The sequence below is a fragment of the Epinephelus lanceolatus genome, chromosome 20 (assembly GCF_041903045.1).
Source record: "Epinephelus lanceolatus isolate andai-2023 chromosome 20, ASM4190304v1, whole genome shotgun sequence".
NCBI lineage: Eukaryota > Metazoa > Chordata > Actinopteri > Perciformes > Serranidae > Epinephelus > Epinephelus lanceolatus.
In genome coordinates, this window is record NC_135753.1 from 17,524,737 (window position 1) to 17,550,851 (window position 26,115).

At 40.9% G+C, this 26,115-nt stretch overlaps 1 protein-coding gene across 1 annotated transcript in view; it reads left to right on the forward strand.

Moving 5' to 3' along the window:
• Positions 1-1,884: 1,884 nt before the first annotated feature.
• LOC117264356 (collectin-12-like) overlaps positions 1,885-26,115 on the forward strand; it is a 49,815-nt gene continuing 25,584 nt past the window's right edge. Inside the window, exons 1-2 of the mRNA XM_033638248.2 lie at positions 1,885-2,165; positions 3,077-3,127. Of these exons, the coding sequence (XP_033494139.2) occupies positions 2,159-2,165; positions 3,077-3,127 (58 nt within the window). The 5' untranslated portion in view covers positions 1,885-2,158. The remainder of the gene's footprint in view (positions 2,166-3,076; positions 3,128-26,115) is intronic.

The following is a 26,115-nucleotide window of genomic DNA, read 5'->3' on the forward strand; positions in this document are numbered from 1 at the left end:
GCAGGAATATCACATGAGTATGAGAGTGATTTTTCATCCTTAAAGGAAATGAGATGTGAATATGTAAAAACACAGGAACTGCAGTGAAATGTCGCCGTTTCGGTGTCGCTCCACCTCCCAAAACCTTTGAAATTATCTTTAATGGGTACCAGATTTTCACCCGGGGACGCGATTGCCATCAACCCCCAGTAACTTAATCTCATGTCCGGCTGGATTACTGCAGCGCCGCACGACGTCCCGGGGTCTGTCCACACTTCCTCTGTCCCTGCAGGGGGACAGACAACAGGAGAGGACAGGACAGGCACCGGGAAGACTTCAAAAACCCAGAGTGGGACAGTGGCTGTGTCCTCAGGGAGCTGGCAACGGCGGAAAGTTACAAAGAGAAAGCTAGAGAGAAAAGGAGGGGAAACCGGAAGTTGGGCGCAGTAGCCTTCAAAATAAGAGTTTTGTAATTGGTCTTTGTTTAGGGGGCAGAAATGATGATGAAATGAAACAGGAAGTGTTGCGGAGATTACTTTTGACATGTAATGGGTTACAGATGACTTGTTACTTTGTTAAAGTCGTAATTAGTAATGTAACTATTTTAATGACTTCATCAAAGTAATATAGCCTAACTTATTACGCCTGATTACTTTTCTAACATTTTTTTTAAGCTGGGCAACAAAGCTAAAAAAGGTGCAGGTATAGACTATGCCAAAAGAAGGTTTTCCTGCATGGTAAAAAGATGCAGAGCAACAGAATGAATGTTATATTCTACATATTAACTTTTCTATATTTTTATGTAACCTCTTTTTAATCACCAACATTTTGATCAGTAATTTAATGACAGATAAATACAGTTACATTTCTTTTGTAATTTAATTACATATTACTATTTCTTCCCAATCCTAGAAACAAGATATGATTAAGCCAACCCAACACATTAATGTTATATCTTGTTTTTTTATATCCCCAAAACTGTTTTTTTTTTTTTTTTTTTTGTGGTTCTGTAAGAATTTAGCAAACACTAAACGTGTTAAATATTGAGATTAAGTTGTAAATCTAAATTTGGACAATCAGTTTTTTTCCATAAAGAGCTGTCAACTCTGTGCTCGCTAAATACAAACCAGAGCTGTACCCACTCTTAGCTCTATGCATTCAAACTTTTAAGGGTATTAGTGTAAGTGTTCTGGTGTGTAATAATATGTCTATTGTAGTAGATGTTCTGTGGGATATAATGTGATGTATGTATTCTGGTATATGTACTGTGGTGTGTGCATTGTAGTATATGGATTGTGCTCTATGTATTTTATTGTGCCTTCCATGTTTATAGTGTGGTTGTATGATGTTTTAAACTGCATATTTTTAATAACATTATAGGTCTACATGTAAAAGCCCAACTAGGGACGAGAGTTGAAAATAAGCAATAGCTATAAATTCTGTGCAACACATCAGTCCCATACTCTGTATTGGAACTATGTTAAATTGCGTCATCTGTATAAATAAAATTAAAATAAAATCAATTCAATTCAATTGAAATAAAATAAATTAAAATAATACAATTCATTTCAGTTCAATTCAAATACAATAAAATAAATCAAATTCAACTCAATTCAATTCAATTAAAATAAAATAACATAAAATAAAATTAATAAAATATAATAAATCTATTTCAACTCAATTCAATTAAAATAAAATAAAATAAATATAATAAATCAAATTCAATTCAATTCAACTCAAATGAAATAAAATAAAATAAAAAGTAACTTTTTTTTTTTTTTTTTTTACAACAGTGTTAGTGCTTTCCTTACAGTTGTCTGGACTCTTTGCTGTTACGTAACAAAAACTCTTTAATTCTGAAAGCGTCACCGGAAGTGCAGCTGGTCTCTCAGTGTAACTTCACAGTGATAGTAAACGCACAGCACTTCTTCCTCCTTCAGGCTCCGTGAACATCACATCACTGCTGCAAAAACCTCCTCTGAAGCAAAGCGAGAAGCACAATGGGATTTTAAACCCAAGACTCGACATGAAGACAAACTGATAGCTGTGTGTTATTTCTTTTATAAGTGTGTGTGTTTTCTGTGGAGCAAGTTTACACTTTCGCACTGGATGCTGAGATGCGCAGAAAGTGACAGCGGTCCTCATCTCTTCTACAGTCCTCAACGAGTTAGAAAACGCCATGAAAGGTTTGTTGCTTCTCCATAAAGCGTGTGTTTAAAGTGTGTGTTTTAAATCCAAACATACAGATTACACTCATGACAGATTTCTGTGCGCATTTTCTTTGTGGTGCGCGGCTCACATCTGGATGACATTACGGTACTGCGGTGCAGAAGTTGTGAAATACTTGGGAGTTTCTTCCCTTTTATTCCCAGCACTTAGTCGCATCTCAGAAGGATATAAAACACCAAATAATGTTTGCACAATTAGACCACATTGAACTTGTTAAAGTTGTGATGTCTAAGAAACAAGATGCTTTCACAAGAAGACATCCTGCACACTGATGATGACCAGTGCACATCTCTTGTTGTGCATGTGATTTCCAGCTTACAAACTGATGTATGTGTGCTTAAGCTCCAACCAGGGGCCACTTGACTGCATTTGTAGCATCCATAACTACACCATGTTACCCAAGAGAAACTGGGGTGAAATAAGACTCTGACCCCCCGCCAGCACGCACACACTCAGCTCATCCCTCTGTGTCTCCCCTGTCTCCCCCCTCACTCCCATCTGTTTACCATTACCAGTGATGTTCCCCCTGCTCTGCTCCAGTCTTCAGTGTAGTGCTGCACAGTGTAATTAGGGTTTACTGTCAACAACCCAGAGAAACCACAGCCTGTGGCTTTTACAGTTCTCTGGACCTCCTATCTCCACACACACACACTAGATATCATACTACACTATCTCCAACCTAATGCCTTGATGGCTGCCTCCACTCTGCCAAACACAGATCACTGTACTCAAGGATAACTTTATGAATTCTTGGCTCTGTGCAGCTGCCCTGTAGTGTTTCTCTCAGTTTGATTTTGCCTTAGACACTATATACCTCCAGCAGAGCACATTGACCTACTTATGTCATGTTTCTGATTATGTCACACAGACGACTTTGCAGACGAGGAGGAAGTACAGTCTTTTGGATACAAGAGGTTCGGTGAGTGAAAAATCCTTCTCTAATCATAAAACTTTTATTGCTCTCTGTCCTGCTGTTACTCACCTTGAATTACCTTGATAATTAGAGGCATGGCGGTCTAATTGAATCCTCTAGTTAACACAAAAGACACATTTTTCATGTCAAGACAGACAGCTCATCTGTCCTGGCTTTTAGCTCAGTCGCTAATGGTTCCGCAGGGTACGGGTGAAACGTAAATGTGGCTGACAGTCTGTGAGGTCCACCTCGCCACAGGCCCAACGACTGCTGACAGAGCTCGCCAGATCAAGGAGAATCAGAAACTACCCGTCTCTCTTTCATCCACTTAAATTGAGTCACTTGAACACGTTGACTCACACAAACATGCCGCAGGACCTCAGAAATGTGGAGCAGCTCAAGCTGAAATTGTAGTCAACATATATCTCTGTGTTGTGGCGCAGATGGAGTTCACCTGCATTTGGTTTGTGTACAAGTGCACTCATGCACATGCACCATGAAGGCTGTGTAGCTTAAAGGAACAGTGTGTAAGAATTGGGGGGATTTAGTGGCATTGAGCAGTGTAGACTGCCGATTGCAACCAGCTGAAACTCCTCCCTGTTAGAATTCCTTCAGCGTGCAGGTTTTTACCAGGAGCTGAATCATCTGCAAAACATACTGAGCAGGTGATTACAGCTGGTAAAGTTGTAAGTTGTAGTGTTCTCCCAGCACTGTTCAGTGTGTTTAGATGAGCCACTAGATTGTGTTGTGATTCACACACTGTTAGAGTACTTCCTTCTGAAGTGACCTGCAGACGCTGATCCCACCCACCTCAGCCTGTCATGGTTTAAACATTATCCACTTGAAACACTTAAAGAGACAAATCAGGACATTTAAAGGAACAGGGTTAAGGATTTAGGGAGGTTTAGTGCCATCTAGTGGTGAGGATTGCAGATTGCAACCAGATGAAACGTCTCCCAGTTAGAATTCTTTCAGTGTTCATTGTCCAGGAGGTTTTTACCTGTTGATTTATATCGGTAAAGACACTTAATGAAGCAGTTTAACTTTTAAGAATCAGTGTTTTTCTGATACTCTCATTGTGGAGGAGCCTCTAACTACAGTGGCCAATGCGAAAAGGCGAATGGCCCTATCTAGAGCCACTGTTTGGTTTGTCCTTACTGGGCTACTGTAGAAACATGGCCGTGCAACATGGCAATCCTTTTGGACGAGGACCAGCACCCTATGTAGATATAAACAGCTCATTCTACAGCAACAAAAACACAACAATTTTTATTTTTTAGGTGATTATACACCAAAGAAATCACACTTAATGTATTGCTTTCCATTTCTGCAACCAAATCCCACTAACTCTTAAAATCTTACACACTGCTCCGTTAAAGTCACAGTGGGGCCCCATTCTCAGAAGTTTTCCCATTTGACTTGTACACTGGTAGTGAACTGGACAAGACCAGAATAATAAGGATAAAAAAGCTTAAAGGGTCAGCTCACCCAAATTACAAACACTTACGTATCTCTTGTTGTATCAAGCCATGCAACCAGTGTTGGTCATATTTTTCCAGGTTTTGGGACGTTTGTCCCTGAAGTTTTTCCCTACAATACAGTATGACAGAAACACGTCTTTCCAGGAAAAGTGTCCCCATGACTCTGGAGAATCCACAGACCTAACTTTCAGCAGACTTTATCTTTTGCCAAACATATAGTTCCCATTACTAATAAATCCTGTAAAGTGAAAAAAATATGTCTCTAATTTTGGTGAAATTACCCTTTAAATTAGCATCTCTGGTTTTTTTCCTCCATGGCAGCTATAATATGGTCCATTCTGCTCTTTCTCCTTTTCTTCTTTGATGTGAAATGCTCATACAATTTGTATTTTTATGTCATAAATGCACATTTGTTCCTCTGACATGCTGCATTAATGATCGTTAAGCACAGCTACTTTTACACAGAAAGGATCAGTTCGTTTCAGCGCTCTCCCAGTCACTGATGTTGGGTTTTGTGAGGCATATGTTTGCCATCAAGTGCATGCATTCATGCTTTTTGGATAAAGAAGAAAAAACTGGCAGCAAAGGGCAAACGCTGTGTCACACACACACTCAAACACATCATTATTACTTTCCTTGGAGACGGAGCGCGTGCTCCATCTCGGTTGTGTTGATTCAACATTGATTTGGGATCAGGAGCCTCTGTGTCTCTGGATTTAGGGTGTTGCTGCAGCATGACTCATTCACACACAGTTCGGCCGAGGTCCACCAGAGTGGATGTGAGGCAGCACCAGCTGAGAGGAATTCAAACTGTGTTAAAACACAATCTCTTTTATCCGAGTCACCCGAGTAGAAGCATCCTGTTTGTCTTTCTCTGCGAGCGCGTGCGAGTCTCGCTCATGAATTAGATTAGAGAGCTGCAGGGCGGGGAGCCAAATCCTGCTCACTTTTAACTTTATTCAAATGAACTCTTGACATTCAGAGAAGTAGGAGGAGAGAGCTGCTGAACTCTGAGCTGAGTGCTGTTGGCCCTCTCAGGGACCGGGCAGCTGTTTGGAGGGGTCGACTCCAAGGGTCTGCCTCACCCCTCCAGAGGCTTTGTTGTGCAACAGAGATGCATTCATGCAAACCATCACAAACCCTCATTCTTCCACTATTAGCACCATAATGTCAGGACTCAGAGGAAAACAAGCAGTTATTTCCTCTCTGCATGTTTTGCTTTAATTGATTGCACTCTCCCAGGAGACTGATAGTGTTTAAACTGTTGTGATGTGTCAAAGCTGTGGCTGTTGTGCAAATCTGTGTCTAGTTTATAAAGTCACTACTGAGCAGTAAACATTGGTAAGAACCAGTGCATACAACACCAGTGGGCTTCTGTTTGTCTATGCATATTTGGATACACATTTCATATACTTTGCATACATTACTGCTGACCATTTAATATAGTGCTTCAGACATTATGGAAAAAGGAAGAAAGGCGGCCATTGACTTCCAATAAAACTAATACACAATGAAAATCAACTTACAGTGGTTTTAAACATGCACTGTGGATTAAATCACATATTATACAGTACATGTGAAATCAAACATGAACAACAAACAAGATGTCAAGACTTTTTTTTTATTATTAGGTTTTGCCTTTTGGTCTCATAATTTCACACAAGCACTTAATAAAACCTAGTACCTATCAAGTATCAAGTACCTAAGTTTCAAGCTTCTGCAAGTTGATTTTCATACCTTACTGAAATGATTAGTAGTCAGTGGTTGCCGATAAAGAAATCACACAATACCAATGGGCTTCTATTTTTCTATTGGCATTTACATTTTCAATACTTTGCTATTACTGTTGACCATTTCTTAAAGTGCTCCAGAAGTTTTTCCATGAAGCCATTTACATCCACCATTTCTAGTACACAATGAAAATCCACTTGCAGTGGTTTGAAACATACTTCAATTTGTAAACCATTGTCAAGATGTCATTATCAGGACAACAAGAGGATTGTATTTTGTTTTGAATGATCTATTTCAAGTAAGTTTCAAGCTTCTGGAAGATGATTTTCATACCTCACTCAAATGATTAGAAGTCATCGGTTGCCAATGAAGAAATCAGTGCATACAACACCAGTGGGCTCCTGTTTTTCTTAGCCTATTTACTCATACATTTCACTTACTTTGCTATTACTGCTGACCATCTAAAGCACTCCAGAAGTTTTACCACAAAGCCATTGAATTCCACCAATTCTAGTACACAATGAACGTTGTTGCATTGCTTTTTGATCTTGTAATTTCACACAAGCACCTGAAGACATCACAAAGAAAGTGAAAACTTTGCGATTGACCCCATGAAGATATAAAGGTAGCTAAATGTTAACTGTAATAATTTATCTTTTTCCAGTAAGTTTCAGGCCTCTGCAAGTTGATTTTTATACCTTACTGAAATGAATTCAGTTTGATCAGAAGTCAAGAGTTGCTGATAAAGAATGCAGTGCATACAACACCAGTGGACCTCTGTTTTTCTTAGCCTATTTCTTCACATACTCTGCTATTACCACTGACCATTTTCTGAAGCGCTCCAGTTTTCCCCAGAAGCCACTGACTTCCATCAATTCTAGTGCACAATGAAAATCACCTTGCAGAAGACTGTATTTTTTTCTGGATTATTAGGTTGCTTTTGGATTTGGTAGTTTAACACAAGCACTTGAAGACATCACAAAGAAAGTGAAAACTTTGCTACTGGCCCCATGAAAATATAAAGGTCGCTAAATGTTAACTGTTATAAATTATCTATTTCAAGTAAGTTTTAAGCCTCTGCTGCCAAAGAAATCAGTCATAAAACGGAAAATGGATTCCAGCACTGTAAAGAATACATGGCTTGTAGTTAATGGACTGAAATGTGCAAAAACACAGTGGTCCAGTCAGCAAGATGCCTCAGCATGTGAGATAAAGCGTGGGAAGGCTTGAGGCTTGAGTGCTTGAAGTTTTCCATATAAAAATGCAGTAGGAAAGATAACGGAGCATTGGAATACCATATGGTTTGATGGTCAGCTTTATCTTCCCAAGAAGGGTTGTTTGCGAAACTCCCTTTTAGTTTCTTGAATTCCAAGATTTAATGCACTCATCACAGTTTTGTAATAAAATGCTCAAATGCAGCTGTGATAAAATCTGACACAGCTTTCATTCAGTTTCTTCACCGCTTTGGCAAACAAACACAGGCTCGCCTCCAGCTTTTCTGCATTATAAAGTACAATGTGTAATGTCAACATACGTGTACAAGTAACACGTAGTGACCATGTTGCTGAAATATCTTTAAGAGTACCTTTGGGGTTGTTTGTATGTGTGCTGACGTGCAAGGTAACGAGTCAGCTTTCCGAAGGTCAGAAAGAGCCCGCTGGGGAAATGCACACTTACACACACACACACACACACACACACACACACACACATTTTAAACAGAGTGAACTGTTTCTGATTCTCTATCTTACACAAACGTCACCCAGTAGGCATGCATACATCATGTATATTTACACAAATACACACAAGGACGCACATTTTTCCACTAGTTTGTATACAAGTGGAAATATGTAAACACACACACATGCATACGCACACACACACACACACACACACACACACACACACACACACACACACACACACATTCACTGAGTGAATTCATCTGGTAATCCCATCTCTCTCCCTGCCAAGTTGAAGCCAGGCCGGAATTGCTTCCACAGTGCTCAGGCTTTAAACATATTTATTTTTCAGTGGGGGGGTTGACATAAGAAGGCCATTAGAATAAAATAGAAATCTACCTGAGCTCTGGCTGAACTCTACGGCCCCTTTAGAGCTGGTATAATCATCGGTCATTGGCAGTCAGTAGTTGCCCCTTGGCCCAACCCAAACCAGTAATCATCCAGTCACAAAAATCTTGTAACTAAAAAGTTTGGATCATGTCAAAAAATACAGTTGGCAATGTAGTCCTGTGCATATCCAGAAAACCTCTGTGGGAAAGGTGCTGCATACAAAGCGTGAAAAAAATCAGTAGAAAAGCAAAAAGTTTTACCATTTAAAACGTAGCGAGCTCTGATTCCAGTGTGCAGGTGCCTTCCGGAGGACAAATCTGAGACGAGGTGAAGCAAAGTCAAGCTAAGATTTTGGGTTCAACTTTCATGAACTTCCACTGTTGACCAATGGCAAAACAGTCTTGACAGTGCTGACCTTTAAGGAAACAGAGTTGTTATAACAATGTTATAGTATCAGTTGTCATATTATCCAATTTGATATGAGTTCTGCTCTCCAGAACTTTAACTGCTCTACAAAAGAGATGTGGAATGGTTTGCACTCAGTCGTCCAAGAACTTGCTAGCTAGCGCTAGCTAATGTCTGTGGAGAATTGTTTTGCTCCAGCTAAGCCCTGCCCACCTAAAAATGCCATACTGTTTACTAACAGTAAAAAGGTAAATAATTCACAGCTAAATGCAACAAGAATATGCACTATGGAAACCAATCAAAGTAAGTTAGCAAAATGCCAGTGGCATCCAGAGGAAGCAGTATGTAGCATTATTATTTGAGATAGTGGAAGGGTTTTCCTGACCAAGATAGGCATGTTCTTAAAGGACAAAAATAATTTATCTATAATATATAAAATGTTTGTATGTTCAAAAGAATTACAAAGGACACATGTTTTCATCTCAATCCTTTGTTTAAAGGGACAGTTCACTCCAAATCAAAAAATACATATTTGTCCTCTCACCTGTAGTGCTATTTATCAATCTAGATCTGGTGTGAGTGTCCGAGTGTTGGAGATCATGGCTGTAGAGATGTTTGCCTTCTTTCCAGTGTAATGGAACTAGATGGTTCTTGGCATTTGGTGCTCAAAGTGTCAATTTTTAAAAAAAAAAACAAAACTCAACAGCAATGTCTCTTTCCAGAAATCATGACCTGGGGCCTGTATCACGAAGCGAGATCAACCTTTCCTGGGTTACCCAGACCTATCCTGGGTTGACTAACCCTAACAATGGCAATCAGGATAATCGGTATCACAACGCTGGATATCAACTCGGTAACTCAACCCAGGGTTGCTTTATCAAGAGCCGTGAACGTGCACGCAGCGGACCAATCACAATCATGAGAGAAGCTCAGCGTCACTGAGCGTCCTCACAGAGCGCCGTATGTGAGGGGAAAAAAAGTATTTCTTGTGAGGATCAGAGATTAATTCTACTAAAATATGAGGAAGAGAAAAGCAACATTACAGAAAAGGCCAACACCGTGGCAGCTGCAGGAGGAAACATGCGTGGCAACGCATAACGGGATGAATAATGTTTAGTTTTAGTTTAGATTAGTTTATTTGCACATAATGTTAAAAACAGACAGTATAAAATTTACAAGATTAAAAAAAGAAAAGTGCCGGAGAGGTTAGAAGCCACTAAAAGCTTATCAAAGAAATTCCCCCGTCAAAACATCAATGAAATCACATAATAGAGAAGAAAAAAAAACGGGTAAGGAAAGAAGAAATAGAGGAGGAGAGAGGGAAAAATCAAGACAAAACAAGGCAGCAAATAAAATTATGTGTAGGTTAAATTACTCATCACTGGTTCAAGTAGCTACAGTACCTGTGCCTGTACATCTGACACTGATCACACCCTTGAATCCCATGAAATCAATGCTGCGCAGATGAATTGCGTGTATTACAATTATCGTCTAACATCATTGCGTCTGATAAATTGCTCTTCTTTGTCATAACGTTATATATGCTACAATAAAGCTTAAAGCTGACGCCACAATTAAATCATATCAACACCAAATTGATAGTCTGAATAAAATCGTCCTGATATTGAGCTGTGTTAGAAATTACAGCTGTGCAAAAATATACCTAGTCTCCCTCTTTAAAAAACAAAAAGGAAAATCCCTCAAACACCATGAAGTGTAGACATGATAGGCTACTTTTCACATTTCCAGCAGCAAAGCTGTCAGTTAGGCCCATTATCTTTAACAGGGATCATTTCCTCCAACAAAACAAAATGTTGGCACTAATATATTAAGTTTCCGCAAATTATCAGTTTCTTTCTTATGACATTTCGACTTCTTTCCACTCCTTTTTGAACAATCTTTTCATTGTCTGTTGTTGTTGCTTTCTTTTCTTTTTTAATGTTCAAAATAAACTTTCAAATCAAAATCAATCAAATGAATTAAACTTCCCGTCATGACTGGGCTGCATTTCTGTCAACGGAGTCATTTTTTCCGAACAGCTGATTGGCCAGTGGGTGGTGCTTTTTATAGGATCAGATTCAACCCTGAACTTACCCTGCTCCGGAGCAGGATAGCCGTTCAGAGTAAGTTACCATGGTGATCTACCCCGATAAGAACTGAACTGGCTTCGTGAGACCGAAAACCCAGGGTTAACCCTGAAGTTACCTCACTAAGACATTAATCCTGCTTCGTGATACAGGCCCCTGGTTACTCAAGATAATCCACAGACCTTGTTGTGAGCAGTTTCATTTAGGAACTATTTTCTTTCTACCGAACTACACCTGCCAACAGTATCACTGTGCAGAAGGAAGTGTACATCTACTCATGGATGAGAGGCTTGTGTTCATGACATCGGAGATGTAAACATTAATGACAAATTGGTCCGGTCAGTCTTCTGGTTTCCCTTTTTGAGTGATGAATACAGACTGCTGGGCCTGAGAGTTGCCAGTTGTATCACTGTGCAGAAGGAAGCGTGCTTCGACACATTGATGGGAGGCTCATGTTCATGACATCGGAGATGTAAACATCAATGGTGTCAAAACACAAAAGGAAGCGTGCCTTCTACGGCTAGATCACCTGTCACCACTGAGCTAGCTAACGTTACATGAGTAGATGCACGCTTCTTTCTGCGTGGTGATGCATTTGGCAGGTATAGTTTGGTAGAGAGGAAATAGTTCCTACATGAAACTGCTCACAACAAGGTCTGTGGATTCAGTCAGTTACATAAATACAAACTCAAATAGGTTGGGGCAGTGTCAGTACACCAAAAAGTAAATTGCAACATTAAAGATAAAAGACTCTGAACATCACATACTGAAAATAAATAACTATATACGAGGACAAAATTATGAACTTTTCACCAGTCAGTGAGCTTACAGTCACAAGTGAAACCATATTATATTATAATAAATTCACCAGCTTCCTGCACTGGCTCTCATGTCGTGCGTCACTGGGTGGTATTACTGTATAGATTTTTACTGGAGGCGTATTGGTCTGCAGGTAGGAGTCAGGGCCAATCATGAAATAACGGAGGCTTGATTACTCCATGCAGCAGGTCCTCCTGGGATCTGCCCTGATGTCTGGATGGGGGTCTTACTCCCTCTGCTGCTGGGTCTCCTGTTCCCACACATGTGGGTTTGGAGAGGCCGGGCTCAGGAGGTTTGCGGCCGGCGTGGAACCCAGAGTGCACTAATCTATTTCCTGCACTTGTTATGGTTTCTCCAGCGAGGCCCGGAACATTCCTGGAGCCGAGCTTGGCGTAGGGGTGTCTGTGCCTGGAACCAGCTGTGTCAGCACAGCCGGGCCTCGGATCGGGCCCGGTGGGTTTCTCTGGCAACGAGCATCCCCCGGCTTCACAGCCACCTTCAGCTGTAGTCATAATGACACCTCAGCTACCACCTCATCCATCCTGGTTAACATGGAATCAAACAGGGTTATGTTGACGCTAGCTTTTGTCAGGCCCTGACACATTTAATACAGACTGTCATGTGATACTTTGCAGTGTGTTTGTCAGAATGTCTGATGAGGATTTTTATGCACTTTGCTGTGGTTTCTTGGCCTTTTTTACAGAGTTGTGTTGTGGTTTTCTCAAATTCTGCCTCTGAGTTCTTTCTTAAAATTGCGTGGCAAGTTTTGATCACTTAATACTTTGGTAAATCGTCTAAAGCCTTCTTCACTGTCTGCCATACCACTGTCAAAAATGTTCCCTTGGCCTTGAGACTTCACAGTCAGCATGCCTTCGCAAACATTATTTAATCTGTGTGTGAGCACATTTGTCTTGATTTGTTTTTTTTTTTTACTGAACTTCTCTCTTTGCTGCTGTCCTTTCTCTCACGTGATTCTCATAGTCCATAAAGTCACATTTCTTATTTCCAGTTCCCTAAATTGCAGCTTGTCATTGCAGCTGCTGTAATCAATACTTTTGTATTAATAATTAAACAAATAAAGATGTGTAATGTGAAAGGCATTGCTCACAGTGACAAACTCCTTGAAAAGCATCTTTCAATTGGCATTTCACCTCAGTGTTGTGTAGCTTTGTAGCATCTTGTTCCAAAATCCACTGCATGCTAAAAGTTTGCGATTAATCAATAAACATTGGGAAGCATTTAGCAGCTTAAGAGCCACAGTAGATACTTCCCTCAGGAGTGGGCGGAGACCAAAACAGAGTTAGGTTTTTGGCTTTTATGTGCAATTTACTGAATTTTTGAAAGGTTGTTTTTGTCCTGTGTACTCTCACACAGCACAATATCACAGGACGACAAAGCTCATTAATTATTTTTGGAATGAGGTTGGAATGAGGCATCAACCACTCACATCATGCAGAATGGAAACCATGATAATGGTGGACTTGTTGCAGCTGTTGCAAATTCCCTTCGCTGCCAGTGTGAATAGTTTAGATGTTAAATATTTGTGTCTTTTATTGGTCTGGCTCCAGGTGTGTCAAGGCCCTTAAAAGGAAAGTGAATAATGGACTTACTCTCATCAGATCAGATAGGTTAAGGAAAAAAAGACATGGTGACCTTAAAATAACTCAAAGTTCACCCCCATCAGTGGTTCTCTATGGTTACTTGATCACATCCTTCCCAGATACATTGATTATATATTACTGGCTCATGATTAGGTACATTATATGCAAATTGTGGTGCATTACTTTTTGTAGGTAAATGTACGAAAAGTGCATGAGAACAGCCTGATCAGAGGCCTTTACTATGAAGCAGGATTTGCAGTTAGCGTGGTAACTTCGGGGTTAACTCTGGGTTTCCAGTACTGCGAAGCTGGTTCTCTTTTTACTGAGATAAATCACCATGGTAACTCATGCTGAATAGCTAACCTGCAGTAGAGTATGTTAACCTCAGAGTATCGGATCACAGTCTGGCAACACCCAGACTGCTGAAGAAAAAGTATGCATGGACGAAAATCCAGAGTCTCAAGGGAAAAAAAAGAGTAACCTTTATATTGTTAGAGGTCGTTAGTAATAGTAGGTAATTTTATTGTTTCAGGGCTCTATTTTCATTCTTCAAAATAGAGCTCCTAACAAATATAGAGATCGTTAACAACACTAAACACATGGTTTTAGCAGTGTTTTAACTTATGCAAACTCGATTTTAGTCTGTAGTGATAGTGTTGCTATTTTACACTCTTATTCCATCACTGCATCTCAAAATAATGAGACACCTACTTGGTGAGGTCTCAGGTGGACCCAAACAGGAGTCAAAGAAATGCTAAGTTTGCTCTGTGCCTGCTGGATGGATGCAACTTTGCTTTCATGTCATCATATTTAAAACCTGATGATGTGTCAGCGTTGTGTTTGCAGCTTGTGTCTGCTGCTGCCACCGAGTGGGGCAAGAGGGTACAAACTGATATGGACGCTTAATACATTATTTTAAGGGCTTCATAGTGAACTTCTCTGTTGAAAGGAACTCTTGTAGAAACTCCAGACACAGACATACTAGACCCGAGTCTGCAGTGTGTTAAACACCTGCTGTAGAGAGCAGACATGGATGGAAAAACACTTACTGAAGTCACCTGCTAAAACGAGGGGGACCAGCTGTAAAACACAGGGTTTCTCTTTGACTTTCAAGGAAGTAAAAATGGGCTTTTGGCAGTTGGGCGCTATTTCTCAAACAATTTAAAGTGATTTCAAAGCCATGAATTTATTTTAAGCACTTTCAAGCACACATGGTTTATTCTTTACACACTATCAAAGGATGTAATGCCTCTTTAACACCTGTTCTTGATTTTTTTGTGGTTTTCTCCTCCACACCTGTGGCTTGTTGACTAAATGGGCCCATTCAGTATAAAGACAACTGTGTGCTGGTGCTCTGTTTGGCTCTGATGATGTCTGCTGCTCTTTAGTTTTATTAATTGGGTGATAATTTAAGAAGATATGTTCCCTTTACTTCATGCCACCTGGTGTCATGTGCAGGAGATTCTCAGTTGTGTTTTTGCGCCTTTGCAACTCCAAGCTGGGGCACTTTTTTGATTGATTTGTTTCAAAAATGTTCATACCCACAAGGTTTTTAAGTAAATTAAAGGCTGTGAAGAGCCTTGAAAACACCTCAAAGAGAAAGTAAAGTGGTGACAAGTGGAGAAAGAAGTGTGCGTTTTTTTGTGTGAGTGAGAAAAAGAAAAGTGCAGACAGACAAATTATATTTCCCAAGGAGACACCCAGAAACAATGAAGTATAATGTGATTAAACAAATAAAGTCAGATGTCAGCCAGTGGCTTACAGAAACCAGCTCCACGTCTCAGTTTCACATGTCAGGCTTAAGTCTTATTTTCTCTGCGCAGAGACAGGAGAGTTCACCCTGAGATATTTGGAGCGGGCTGTTAAAGCTGGAACCTCTGGGTGTAAACAAAAAGATGATGTACAGACCAGGAATGAGGGATTTCATTCGTATCTGGCTTTGGGAGAATCTCACCACCGGACAGACGGGAGGAGAGATAACACCAATATGCTGAATGAGCTAGAAGAGCAGGGGGCAGCTGGGCAAGAGGGTATCCTATCCCAGGAGATGTGGAAGGGAGTGAAAAGGAAGTGGGAAAAGGTGGAGGAGACTCAGCTGTTTGAAAGAGAGGAGCAGGAAGTGGATGGATGGGTTTGGAGACGCATGAGAGAAGCTCTTTGTGAGGAGATAAGAGTTTGTGAGTGTGTGTGTGATGGTAGTAGATAAGGAGGGAGTTGTAACCGTATAGTCTCCAGCTGGAACTGTTTATCTGAAGCACGAACTACACACCTTTATTACATTGGAGCATACGCACTCACAGATACAATTAGAAAATCATTAGTTTAGCGCTGCAGTTTCTCAGATGTCATTACTCAGTACTCTCAGACGTTTAGACTCGCTCTTATCTCCGGTATAACTCAATCCTTTCAACCTGGAATCTCACGGAGCTGAGTGAATGTGATGAACGGCAGCCAGGAGGGGAAATGGCAGCCGATCACAGAGAAATTTTTATTTTTTTCTCTCAATGTACAATAATAAAGCATGGATGACAGAAGCAGAGGTGGAAAGTACATTAACACACATGTTGCCCAGAAGAATGATTTTGTGCCGATTTAACACAAAAGTATGAATGTAAAAATATAAATTCTTACTTTACTGTAATAATTTGACAGCTATGGTTACTTGTATAGTGCGCTTAGCTTTTTAGTCTAATAAATAAACAAAATAAACTCACAAACTGTTAAGAAAGAAATATTCTTTCACTTGTTTTCCTTAATAAACAGAAAGATACAACCATACACCCTCTGAATCCTCATCATACATCATCCTCATCAAACATCATTTAAACTTGAAAGAAACAACAACAACAAAAAAAAACTGTCAACTGTTCCAACAATCACCAACTTTGGTTTAGTTAAAAATAAACCCTTAATCCACTGAGTAAGATGTGAAAATATGCTGACTCTACACACGGTTTTACCCACTGTCTCTCTTTTTACAGTCCTGTAACATAATCCCCACCAGTTGCCATCTTCCTCAGCTCAGCCGCCTGTTCCTCCAGTAGTGACTGACCTCTGGTGGTGTGGCCTGTGTACTGCATCACCCCAATACAGCATTTCTGTATCAGTTGAACAGACAGAGGGGCATCTGTATTCTTGATGGTATTTAAAATCACATCATCTGGATTGCTTAATACTCAGCGATACTGCCCAAGCTGACTTGCATATTATTTTACATATATATTTTAACGCAGTTTTTCAGTTTGTTCTTGGGACCCCTGCTGAAAATGAAATGATGCATCTCAAGCTGTGGTATCATGATATAATAAATTTGACTATCATAATAGAATTATATGTCTAAACATCAATCAATTCAGCTTGAAGTAAAATTGTGAATGCAGGGAGCTGTTTCATCAAATGTGCAATATGAGATCACTTCCTCTCACATTCACATTTTGACACATTCCAGTAATCGAAACAAAAGCCATACTTGTGACTCATGCGTCAGCGTGCAAAAGCCCTGCTATTCTAGCACATTTCTGTAATTAGCCATGACAGTCAAATGTGGCGTTGCAATCTGGACTTGCAAAAAAAAGAAAAAAAAACTGAGTAGTCACAGATGATCAATTGAAGCAGCAACAGCTGAGACATGCTGACCTTTAGTCTCTAATGGTCTAAAGGGGTTGAGATCCAAAAACACTGGACGGTGATCAGTTTAAATAATCAATTTTCCAGTTCAAGTCAATCTTAATTTGAACAAGCCGAGCTGATTTATAAATCCCCAAACTGATCCTTTAATACATGACTTTCCCCATGGATGTGTGATCTCAAACCTCGTTAGTCTCATGCTGCCAGCCTTTGGTTCTTTATACAACAATACTGGTGAACCTCAGCTGAATCAAAACATGCCAGGAGCTGCTCCACTGAAGGCACCAAAGAGCCCTAAAGGTGGATGTCTGGTTGGATTTCGGGTTTAAAAATGATAAAGACAGAAGAGTTGGACAGAATTACAGCAGAATTACGCTATAATATTGTAAAAAAAAAAATGCTACAAAAATTTCTGCAACCATTTAAAGACATCACTCAGATACATAATCTGCAAAAACATCTGATCCAAAACAAATCCCACTTGCGAAGGTATTTGCATTACTGTAATAGAAATATCCCTAATCGAATCAGTTTGACTTGGCAGTCCAATCATTTGGGAACTTGTGAATCGGAATCAAATCAATTCAGGAAATCAGTGGCAATAACCGGCGCTACAACTTGACACCCTCGGGCTGTAATGCAGTTTGTGTGTTAAAAATCTGATTCCAAAAAGTGAAACCCAAAGCATGTTGCTGTCTCAGACTTTAGAGAGCTAATAGTTAACTGACTGTGACATGTAAAATCAGTGGAGTGCCACTTTAAGTAAATGATCTGAATACATGTTCAAACACTGGACAGCAGGTAGAGAAACTACAGTATGATAAATGATTTTAACATCACAGTCAGTTCTGAGGGATCCTGTAAACATTCTTCCAAACCATCCACCCCCTCCTCCTTTTCTTTCTGTGTTTCGCAGTCATTATGCTGAATAAAACAGCAGTAACATGACTCCAGCCGCTATATATGAAGAGCAGGCGTCGACCGGTGATGTTTTTGCCAGGACAACACATGTGCTGGTAGTTAGGTGCTATTTTCAATCTGGCCCGTGATCATCTGAGTGTCGGTGACTTTTTCTGACTCTCCTTTAAGAGTGAGGAAAAGCAGCAGAGTCCCCTCCAGCTCTCACACACCATAATAACCCCCAGTGTCCTTGACGTGACCCACATGCAGATGTCGGGAGGGTTCCAGGAGTTCAGTAAGGCCTGTATTTAAGAGCCTTGAAGGGGGTGTTCAAACAAGGGGGTCTGACTCATCGATTTCGTAATTAAATAAAAGAATAGCAGAGTGCAGAGAAGGTGCTCCAAGACACCTGCGTTCCCGTTACACCTCCAGTGAAAAGACTTTGGTTGGATTTTGGCGAGCTGCAGTTCTTTGTTCTGCAGGGATCATGCAATAGATCTTACATTTGTATTCCCTCCAGTGTGTGTGTGTGTGTGTGTGCGCATGTGTGTTCAGTCTTACAATAACACACATGATCACACTGTTGTAATACAAACTGAAAGCTTTTATATATGCGAGTCTCTTGTGTCCACGAGGTTCTCCAACACCTCCGGCAGCAGAACACACAGCCACAATTTAACAACGAATTTGGGGATTCTAATTCCTCCTCTTTTAGCATAAGTAATAAAACCTCCTAGATCTGTTATTCATGGTCCAAAATGTTAATGAAGGGGGGGAAAAATGGCTATGAGCGTTGCCAAGATCAACCTACAGCTTCCTGGTTTGCAAAAGGGAGTTGAAGCAGAGAGGAACAGAAAGGAACTGCTCCAACACTCTGTCAGATGCATAATGACTATCACATTTTCCATGTGTGGCTAAGACTGCAGACAGAGGGAATTCACTGAATTCATTTTTTGGCACCTTATAGAGCTCTGCACAACGCTTGTCATGCATGCATATGGTTAATTAACAAATTAAAAAGCAATAAGACGCTGCATATTTCTGTTGTTCACATGCCTCTGTAATTTGGGCCCTCTTTTTTCTTTGAGTCAAAGTGACTCCAAACATGCAGAGTTTGTGTTAGTTATCACTCACAATAGTCTGTGATCACTGACTTGATTTGTTTCCAACTTCCATGTATGGTAGTGCTGTTAATAAATCAGCAATTTGGCAAAAACAAGGAAGGGTTTGCAGATAAAACTGATAAGAAAAATGAGAAAAATGTTTTATGTGTCTGAGGAGGCTGTGGATGAAAAGGCTAAAAACAACAGTCTGTACATGTTCCAGAGCTCAGGGGCACATGTAATATTGTTATATACATTTTTCACTTATTAAAACTGAAATATAGTTGTAAGTATTTACATTATATAAATGACATAAAAGATACCTAGGAGTGTTAAGTCAAAGGTAGTCTGACTCACTGGATGTAGACTGAGGCTATAAGCCTGCCATTGATTATTTTAATCATCATTCTCCCTCCCTTGCATGTTACTATTTTCAAAATCTCCTTTGCTGAAACTGGGTAATATTGACGAACGCATACCTGCTTTGCTCTTTCGGTGAATTGTTGTAAAAATCTACAACAAATGAAAAAAACTTGTGAATGCACCTCAGAAAGGTCCAGACTCCATCTTGCTTGACTCTCATGTCCGACATTGCTCTGTTTTCTGACACGGCCAGTCAGAAAACTCAATCAGAGTTGATTTTCCAACATCTTTCGAAATGTCTCCAGTCAAGACATACCTGAATTTGATCTTTTTTGCACCGGTGGTCTGATCCCAGACCGTCCTGACACCCCATCAGATTAGCAAACCCTCCGTTGCTGCTGTCAACAGAGCCACTCTCATCCTGGCAAGTTTGCTAGGTTAGCATGAGCTAAGACATCAGACACTGTGCCATTTAACAGTCCCAACAAACTCAAATCAATACCAAAACATCTCGACTCTCTCCTTAAACCTGTTAATAACCGCTAGGTAACGTTAGTCGTGTGGTGCTAACAGTTAGCCCTGTCACTGCGTGTGTGTGTGCGTCCAACACTATTTTGCAAGGACACAGTCGCTGCATCCTGGGTTTAGTGCTGCCATATATCTGCAAACAGATTCTGCGTATGTGTGCAGGGTCTGTAGGTGACGGGATAAGATTTGGCCGAATACAGCCTTGGAACCTGACAGCTTTTGTCTGACCACATGTTAGCTTGATTAGCTTTTTTAATTCATCAGAAGAAGAAAAGTCTTTGCTCGGATATCTGCTGTCTACACCAGATCAACCTGAAATATTGGCCGTACCCCCAGAAGCTTCATCGTCATCAGACCAAAAGCCAATAGGCTCCAAGACTGAGCGCTAACTTGGACAATTGTCACTGGCTTCGAGAAATACAAACAATCCAGAGTGCTTTTCCCCCAATACCAGAATGATAATATGTGCTTCCAGACCTTCCTCAGGCGCTGTCACAGCTCTGTGGAGATAGTTCTGGCTACAAGAGACAAAGACAACTGGATGTTATTGAAGCCTCTGATCCAAAATACATCTTTAGTTGCCTTTCACTTATCATCCCTGGATGTACAATGACCTGGATGACTGAGATTCTTCACAGCCATAGAAATATCATGAACTGTGTGCACTTTACCAAATCATGAGTTTGCATGGAAACCTTCTTTCTTTAGGGACACATTTTCTAAAGATGTAAAATCCTGCTACTGTTCAAAGGAGCTCTGAGTTTCTCATTTTCACTGTCAAATTATTCCCTTAAGTAAATCCTAAAATTTTCTCACGAGTATCTGCAATCAGAATACATTATTTTGTTCAGTTAAGTGAGTAAAATACAGGATGACAGAATGTGTGATCACTTCAACAGTATTCTGTTACCTGTCTGCGCAGCACAGATTGCCGAAGATTGATTACAAACTGTTTTTGGTCATCAGATCTTGCTGTTTGGAGTATTAGAGTAATCTCTTTGGTCCTGGATGACGCCTGTGCAGCACAAATTCTTCCACTTTACAGGGAGGAGTTTCCCTTCCCAGCACTTCTTCCACATTACCCTAAACAAACAGTTGTGTAGAGTAATTTAAAGCCATTGTCTGGTGTCGATTACTGCTTTCAGTAAGTGGTGTGATTCACGACGCAGATGTCAGACAGCTTCTCTTGATGCTGCTCTGAGGTAGAACAGCGTGCCATCCTCATGTCTGGAGTGTGTGTGTCTGGACTGATTTTGGCAGAAAAAAACATCCTCTTCTTCCTGACCGGCAGCGGGAGAAGATGCCTTGTTGTCATTCAGACTGACAGACCACGCCCCCGCATCCGACCGCAGACGTGGCGGGCCACCCAGAAGGAACTCCGGCACACATGATGCTGCATAACAGAGAGCATTCCTATTGTTGCCCACCTCAGAGAGCATCCCAGACCTGCGTTTCAATTTTGTCTTGCTGACTTTGGAGGGAAAGTGTATAATTTTATAATTGAACATTATGCATGTGGTTTGCTCTCATCCTTGAGTACGAATTATTGTGTTGAGCAATTCATACAAGAGATCATAATTTTTTGGTTGAAAAAGTTTCCACTTTCTGAGCAATGCATATTTTGTTTCATTTTTAATAAGATACTACTTCACTGACGCTGTATGAGAAAATAGGGTTTAAAATCACCTTGGAAAATGCTCAGTTATGAGATTATATAACCATATTTTCCAAATTTGCATACATTTTCACCTCATCTGTAACTGAATTAATTCTAAGCCTTTCATTTAAGGCAGTCCACCCACCTGACAGCACTCAGACCACAGTCATATTCATATTTTACAGCCCTCTGTGTTCTCTCTGTGTTAAATGATAGAGCTTCTCATTACAAGCAACCCTGAAATCACAGAGCGGCATTCTCCACCATGACCATAATGTTATACCGACATTACCCACAAGCAACACCAGAGCAGAAACCGCCATGTCGGGTAGAAACTGTCACGCCACAGCGGAGGAAACATTCAGAGAACACAAGCGGTGCTTCGGTGTAGGCCTGTCCTCCTCCATATGGCGGAGTCAGTGACGGATGTGGCCAACATGGTGATGAGTTTGACTGATGTGGGCAGGGCCTGTAAAAGAAACTGTCCCATTGAGAGTTTCCCCAACCAGCTTTCTGTCAGGTATTCCAAAAATCTGCACAGCTCTTTAAAGCCTTCTTGGTTTTATCTGGCAGCATCTCAGCAGGACAGGAACTGTAGTTCACTATATTTACATCTCAGACACTGTTTTAGTGCGGACAGACTTCAACAACTGAAAAATAAACTTTTCCTCTGGTGGATATTTTTAGCTTTAGATGTTTGAAGAACATTGTGCAGTTTTATCAAAGCAGAAAGTCTGTGGAGACAAGACATGAAGATCGTTCTGTTGCTGTCTTTTTGTTTATTCATCCAACTGAGACACTTGCTGTCCATCAAGCAAATCCAATGCAAAACACACCTGCCTTTAAGATTTTTAATTGTCAACAACACACGTTACCCTAAATTTACTTTTGAGGTTCCATCTTCATGTAGTTGTTTCCAAAAATCCATCAACCATGCATTCCTGGTCAGTGTAGAGTTCTTCTTGGTCACTTCACCTTACTTGCCACCCTCCTGTTTTCCCTGGAGACTCCCATTTTTTACTGCCCTTCTGCATTTTCATCTCGAGGTCACAATCTCACCCGAATTTCTCCTTACTTATTTCAATCAGGAGAGACTCGCTCTGAGAGAAAAGAATATTTATTTACATGAGAAATATGAAGAGTCTTTGGCGATTAGACCCCATCATGATGTCATCTATTTCAGGAGGGAACATTCTGTATAACATGTTCTCGCCACCCCCAGTCATTTCAGTGAGGGAAGGTGCCAGAGAGGAAGCGGTTTCAAACGTGGCGGTAGTTACAGCACTAGCAGCTTATAAGGATAACCAGAGGAGAAACTGGCCTGGAGTAACATCTCCACCAAACCTGGTCTCACTCCAAAGTCATCGAAATTCTGGTGCTTCGGCGGCGTCTTTTAACATCAGCATGATATGTGTCCAGTCACTGTTGCTCGGCAGCGTCAGGGGGAAACGTGGTGGTAGAAGAACAAAAGTTTAGGCGGCAAAAATCCAATTAGCGTTGGTGGGAGGGGAGTGTGGATGGGTCCGACAAACACCAACTTTCACCCAGGAGAGTGGTGTTTGCGTCCCTTAAGAATCTAAAGCGAAACCCAGTCCCTTTCACATCGTATCTGGACGTGGAAGATCCATGACTAAACGTTGATATGTGACGAGGTCGGAGTGAGAATGTGTTGTTTGGGGGGAGGACACCCAGACCCCCTGCTTTGGTTTCAAAATCCTTCTTAATTTTGAGTTCTCGCGGTTCGGAAGTGTGCATTTCACTGCTGCCTTGGAACATGCAACTAGTGGCAGATATCAGTACTGCAGGTGTAGGCAGTTTAGCGTAACACTAAGCTGTGTTGGTTGCAGCTCCCAAGCATCCACCTCGTCTTGCTGAGGGGAATGACCTCAGCTTTAATATTTACGTGATTTGTATGCATGAGTATACAGTATACACCACCTCCTTTACTACAGCCAGGATGCTGTTCATGGTCTACAAGAAGGTAGATAAAAAAAGATTCAGAAACTGGCTGCAAACAAGTGAGAAAGAGGTAAATTTGAATGCCTCAGATACCATTTTGTGGTTTATTATCGCAGCTGCTCATCAGAGGGAAAATGCCACATTATTTATTTTATTCCTGGTTTTCTCCGACTGGCGACATTTAGCTGTTTGTTTTTCTTTGAAGTACTTGCCAGTGCTCCGTTAGCGCTGGGGAGTCTTTGTAGTGATTTTTGACTGGCACCTGAAGCAACCAGTGGGACATCTAGACATCGATCAGATGAGGTTTCAGAAAGGAATAAGTGTCAAATTCAAACACTGCCTGGTTATATTGTGAGGTGCTGCACTTTGTGATCACTTCTTCCAGGTGACTGGCAGCTGCATGAAGACAAACAGTCTTTGAATCTTGTTTTTTGTCGGATAAAGTGTTTCTCTTGTTTTTCTTGTCCTGCTCTTCTACATTCTCACTTTGAACTCACTTCTTTCTGCTGATGGTGTTGTGTTTCCTTTAGTTTAGAGTGTAGACATGCTATCAAATTCTGGATGCTAATGTGATGGTCATTAACCAGTGGGCCACACACACACACACACACAGGCAAAAAGAAACACACACACTTTACTAGAGAGCTGCAAGGTTTTGGGGTGCTTAAGCTCCGATGTTTTGCTTTGTAACTAAAACCCAAGTCATTTCGTTGGGCCCCAAATCCCTCAGCTGAGTAAGACCATTCCCTCTCCCCACTCCATTGTTGATGTAGTTTTCTGGAAAGACGACCTGTTTGTGTAACTGCAGCGGGCACTGAGTCTGTGCAGAGCCGAGCGGGGCCTCCGGGCTCGTGGGAGGGGGCTGGGCTGCAGGGTGGGAGGATGCTGCCGCAGCCTGCATGCCTGTCTGACCGCGGCTCATCTGAAAACCATTTTGGACGTGTTTATTTCTCTACCTTTACTATCAGTTGGTGAGTCATCATTATGGTGGGATGAGGAGTGGAGTGGGCAGGTTGGCCAGCTCTCTGTGTCTCTCCACAGTTATTTGCAAGCTGAAGGACGATTTGATATTCTTTCTGTTCAAGGAAATGAACAAAGAAAAAATCTAAAGTAAGCAGTCTTTTAGTTTCTGGATGCCTGGCAAGAAGAAATTAACTTTTTCACATTAGAGCTGCACTCATCAGTGTTTTTGTATTATCAGCACATAAAATGTGTAATGAGGAAGGAGTCGCTAGTAATTAGGTAAAATTATCACCTGCTTCCTCTCAGCTTTATGGAGAGTTTTACTGACTTTTAGCTCATTGTTTTGGTTTTATGGCCTGCAAACTTTATCCTCATTAACCTCCTTTCCAGTTTTGATAAATTCACTGTACACTACCTGTGCAAAACCAAAGACAAAGTTAGCAGCTAGCTGGTGAACAGCAGCTAAAGAGTAAAATATCTCCCTCAGGAGTTGGTGGAGACCAAAACAAAGCTAAATAAAGGTATAAGGTAAATATTAGATGTGGCTCCATGTAAATGTCAATGTCTGTTGGACGTGTAAAAAAGCAACTATAACACATCCGCCATAACAACTTTTTTTAAGGTAATAATGCTAGCATTTTCAGCTGCCCATAAGTGGCCAAAAAACAAAGAATGGAGCTTTAAATATGTCCGGTAGCTATTTTCCAGGGGCATACAATAAGTGTTGCACTGCTCTTTACAAGCTCAGACTATGTTGCACGACTAGCAACTCATCAGGTTTAGTGACATCAGTGAAAACATCTACTTTAGTTAACATAATTTTTATATAGTACAAGAAGTGAGATTTTCTGCATCTTTCAAAATCATACTCGGGGGGCATCAGTAGCGTAGTGGATAGTGCCGGCGCCCCATGTATAGAGGTGATGCCTCGCTGCAGCGGTCGCGAGTTCAACTCCGGCTTGCAACCCTTTGCTGCATGTCATCCCCCCACTGTCTCTCTCTCCCCCCCATTTCACACACTATCCTGTCCATTAAAGGCAAAACGCCCAAAAATAATCTTTAAAAAAAAAAAAAGAAAATTATACTTGGTGTTTTCACACCTGCCCTGTTTGGTTTGGTTCAGTTGAACTCAAATTCGTTTGCCCCTAAGTGCAGTTCGTTTGGGCAGGTATGAACACAGCAATCGCACTCAGGTGCACACCAAAACAACTGGACCGAGACCTTCTTGAAGAGGTGGTGTCAGTCCGGTTACAAACAAACTCTGGTGCGGTTCGTTTGTGGTGAGAACGTGTTCCGACCTCAATCCGAACCAGCTGCAGTCACATGACACATTGTTTGGGTTAAACATGAGCATGTTACAGTCCTGGAGGATTATTAATGTGCACCTCCTCCTGTACTGCCTTAATATGCACATTCAGCACATCCAATGCATCAAAACATTGTTTTCTAGTCGGAGCCGCGCCTCGTTTTCAAACTGTATGGTTTGACTAAAATGAACAATGACAGCAATATAGTCCACGATGACCAGCACTAAAATCAACCTGCGTAGTTGTCCCTCCATTGTGACATTAGAAAGTGTCACATTTATCTTGCAAGTGTACTCTTCTTCAACGTTTTGTTTACTTCCTGGATTTTTCCTGCACAGAAATTCTGACCAACCAAGAGCAGTTTTCTCACACAAGGCATTTGATCTGGTCT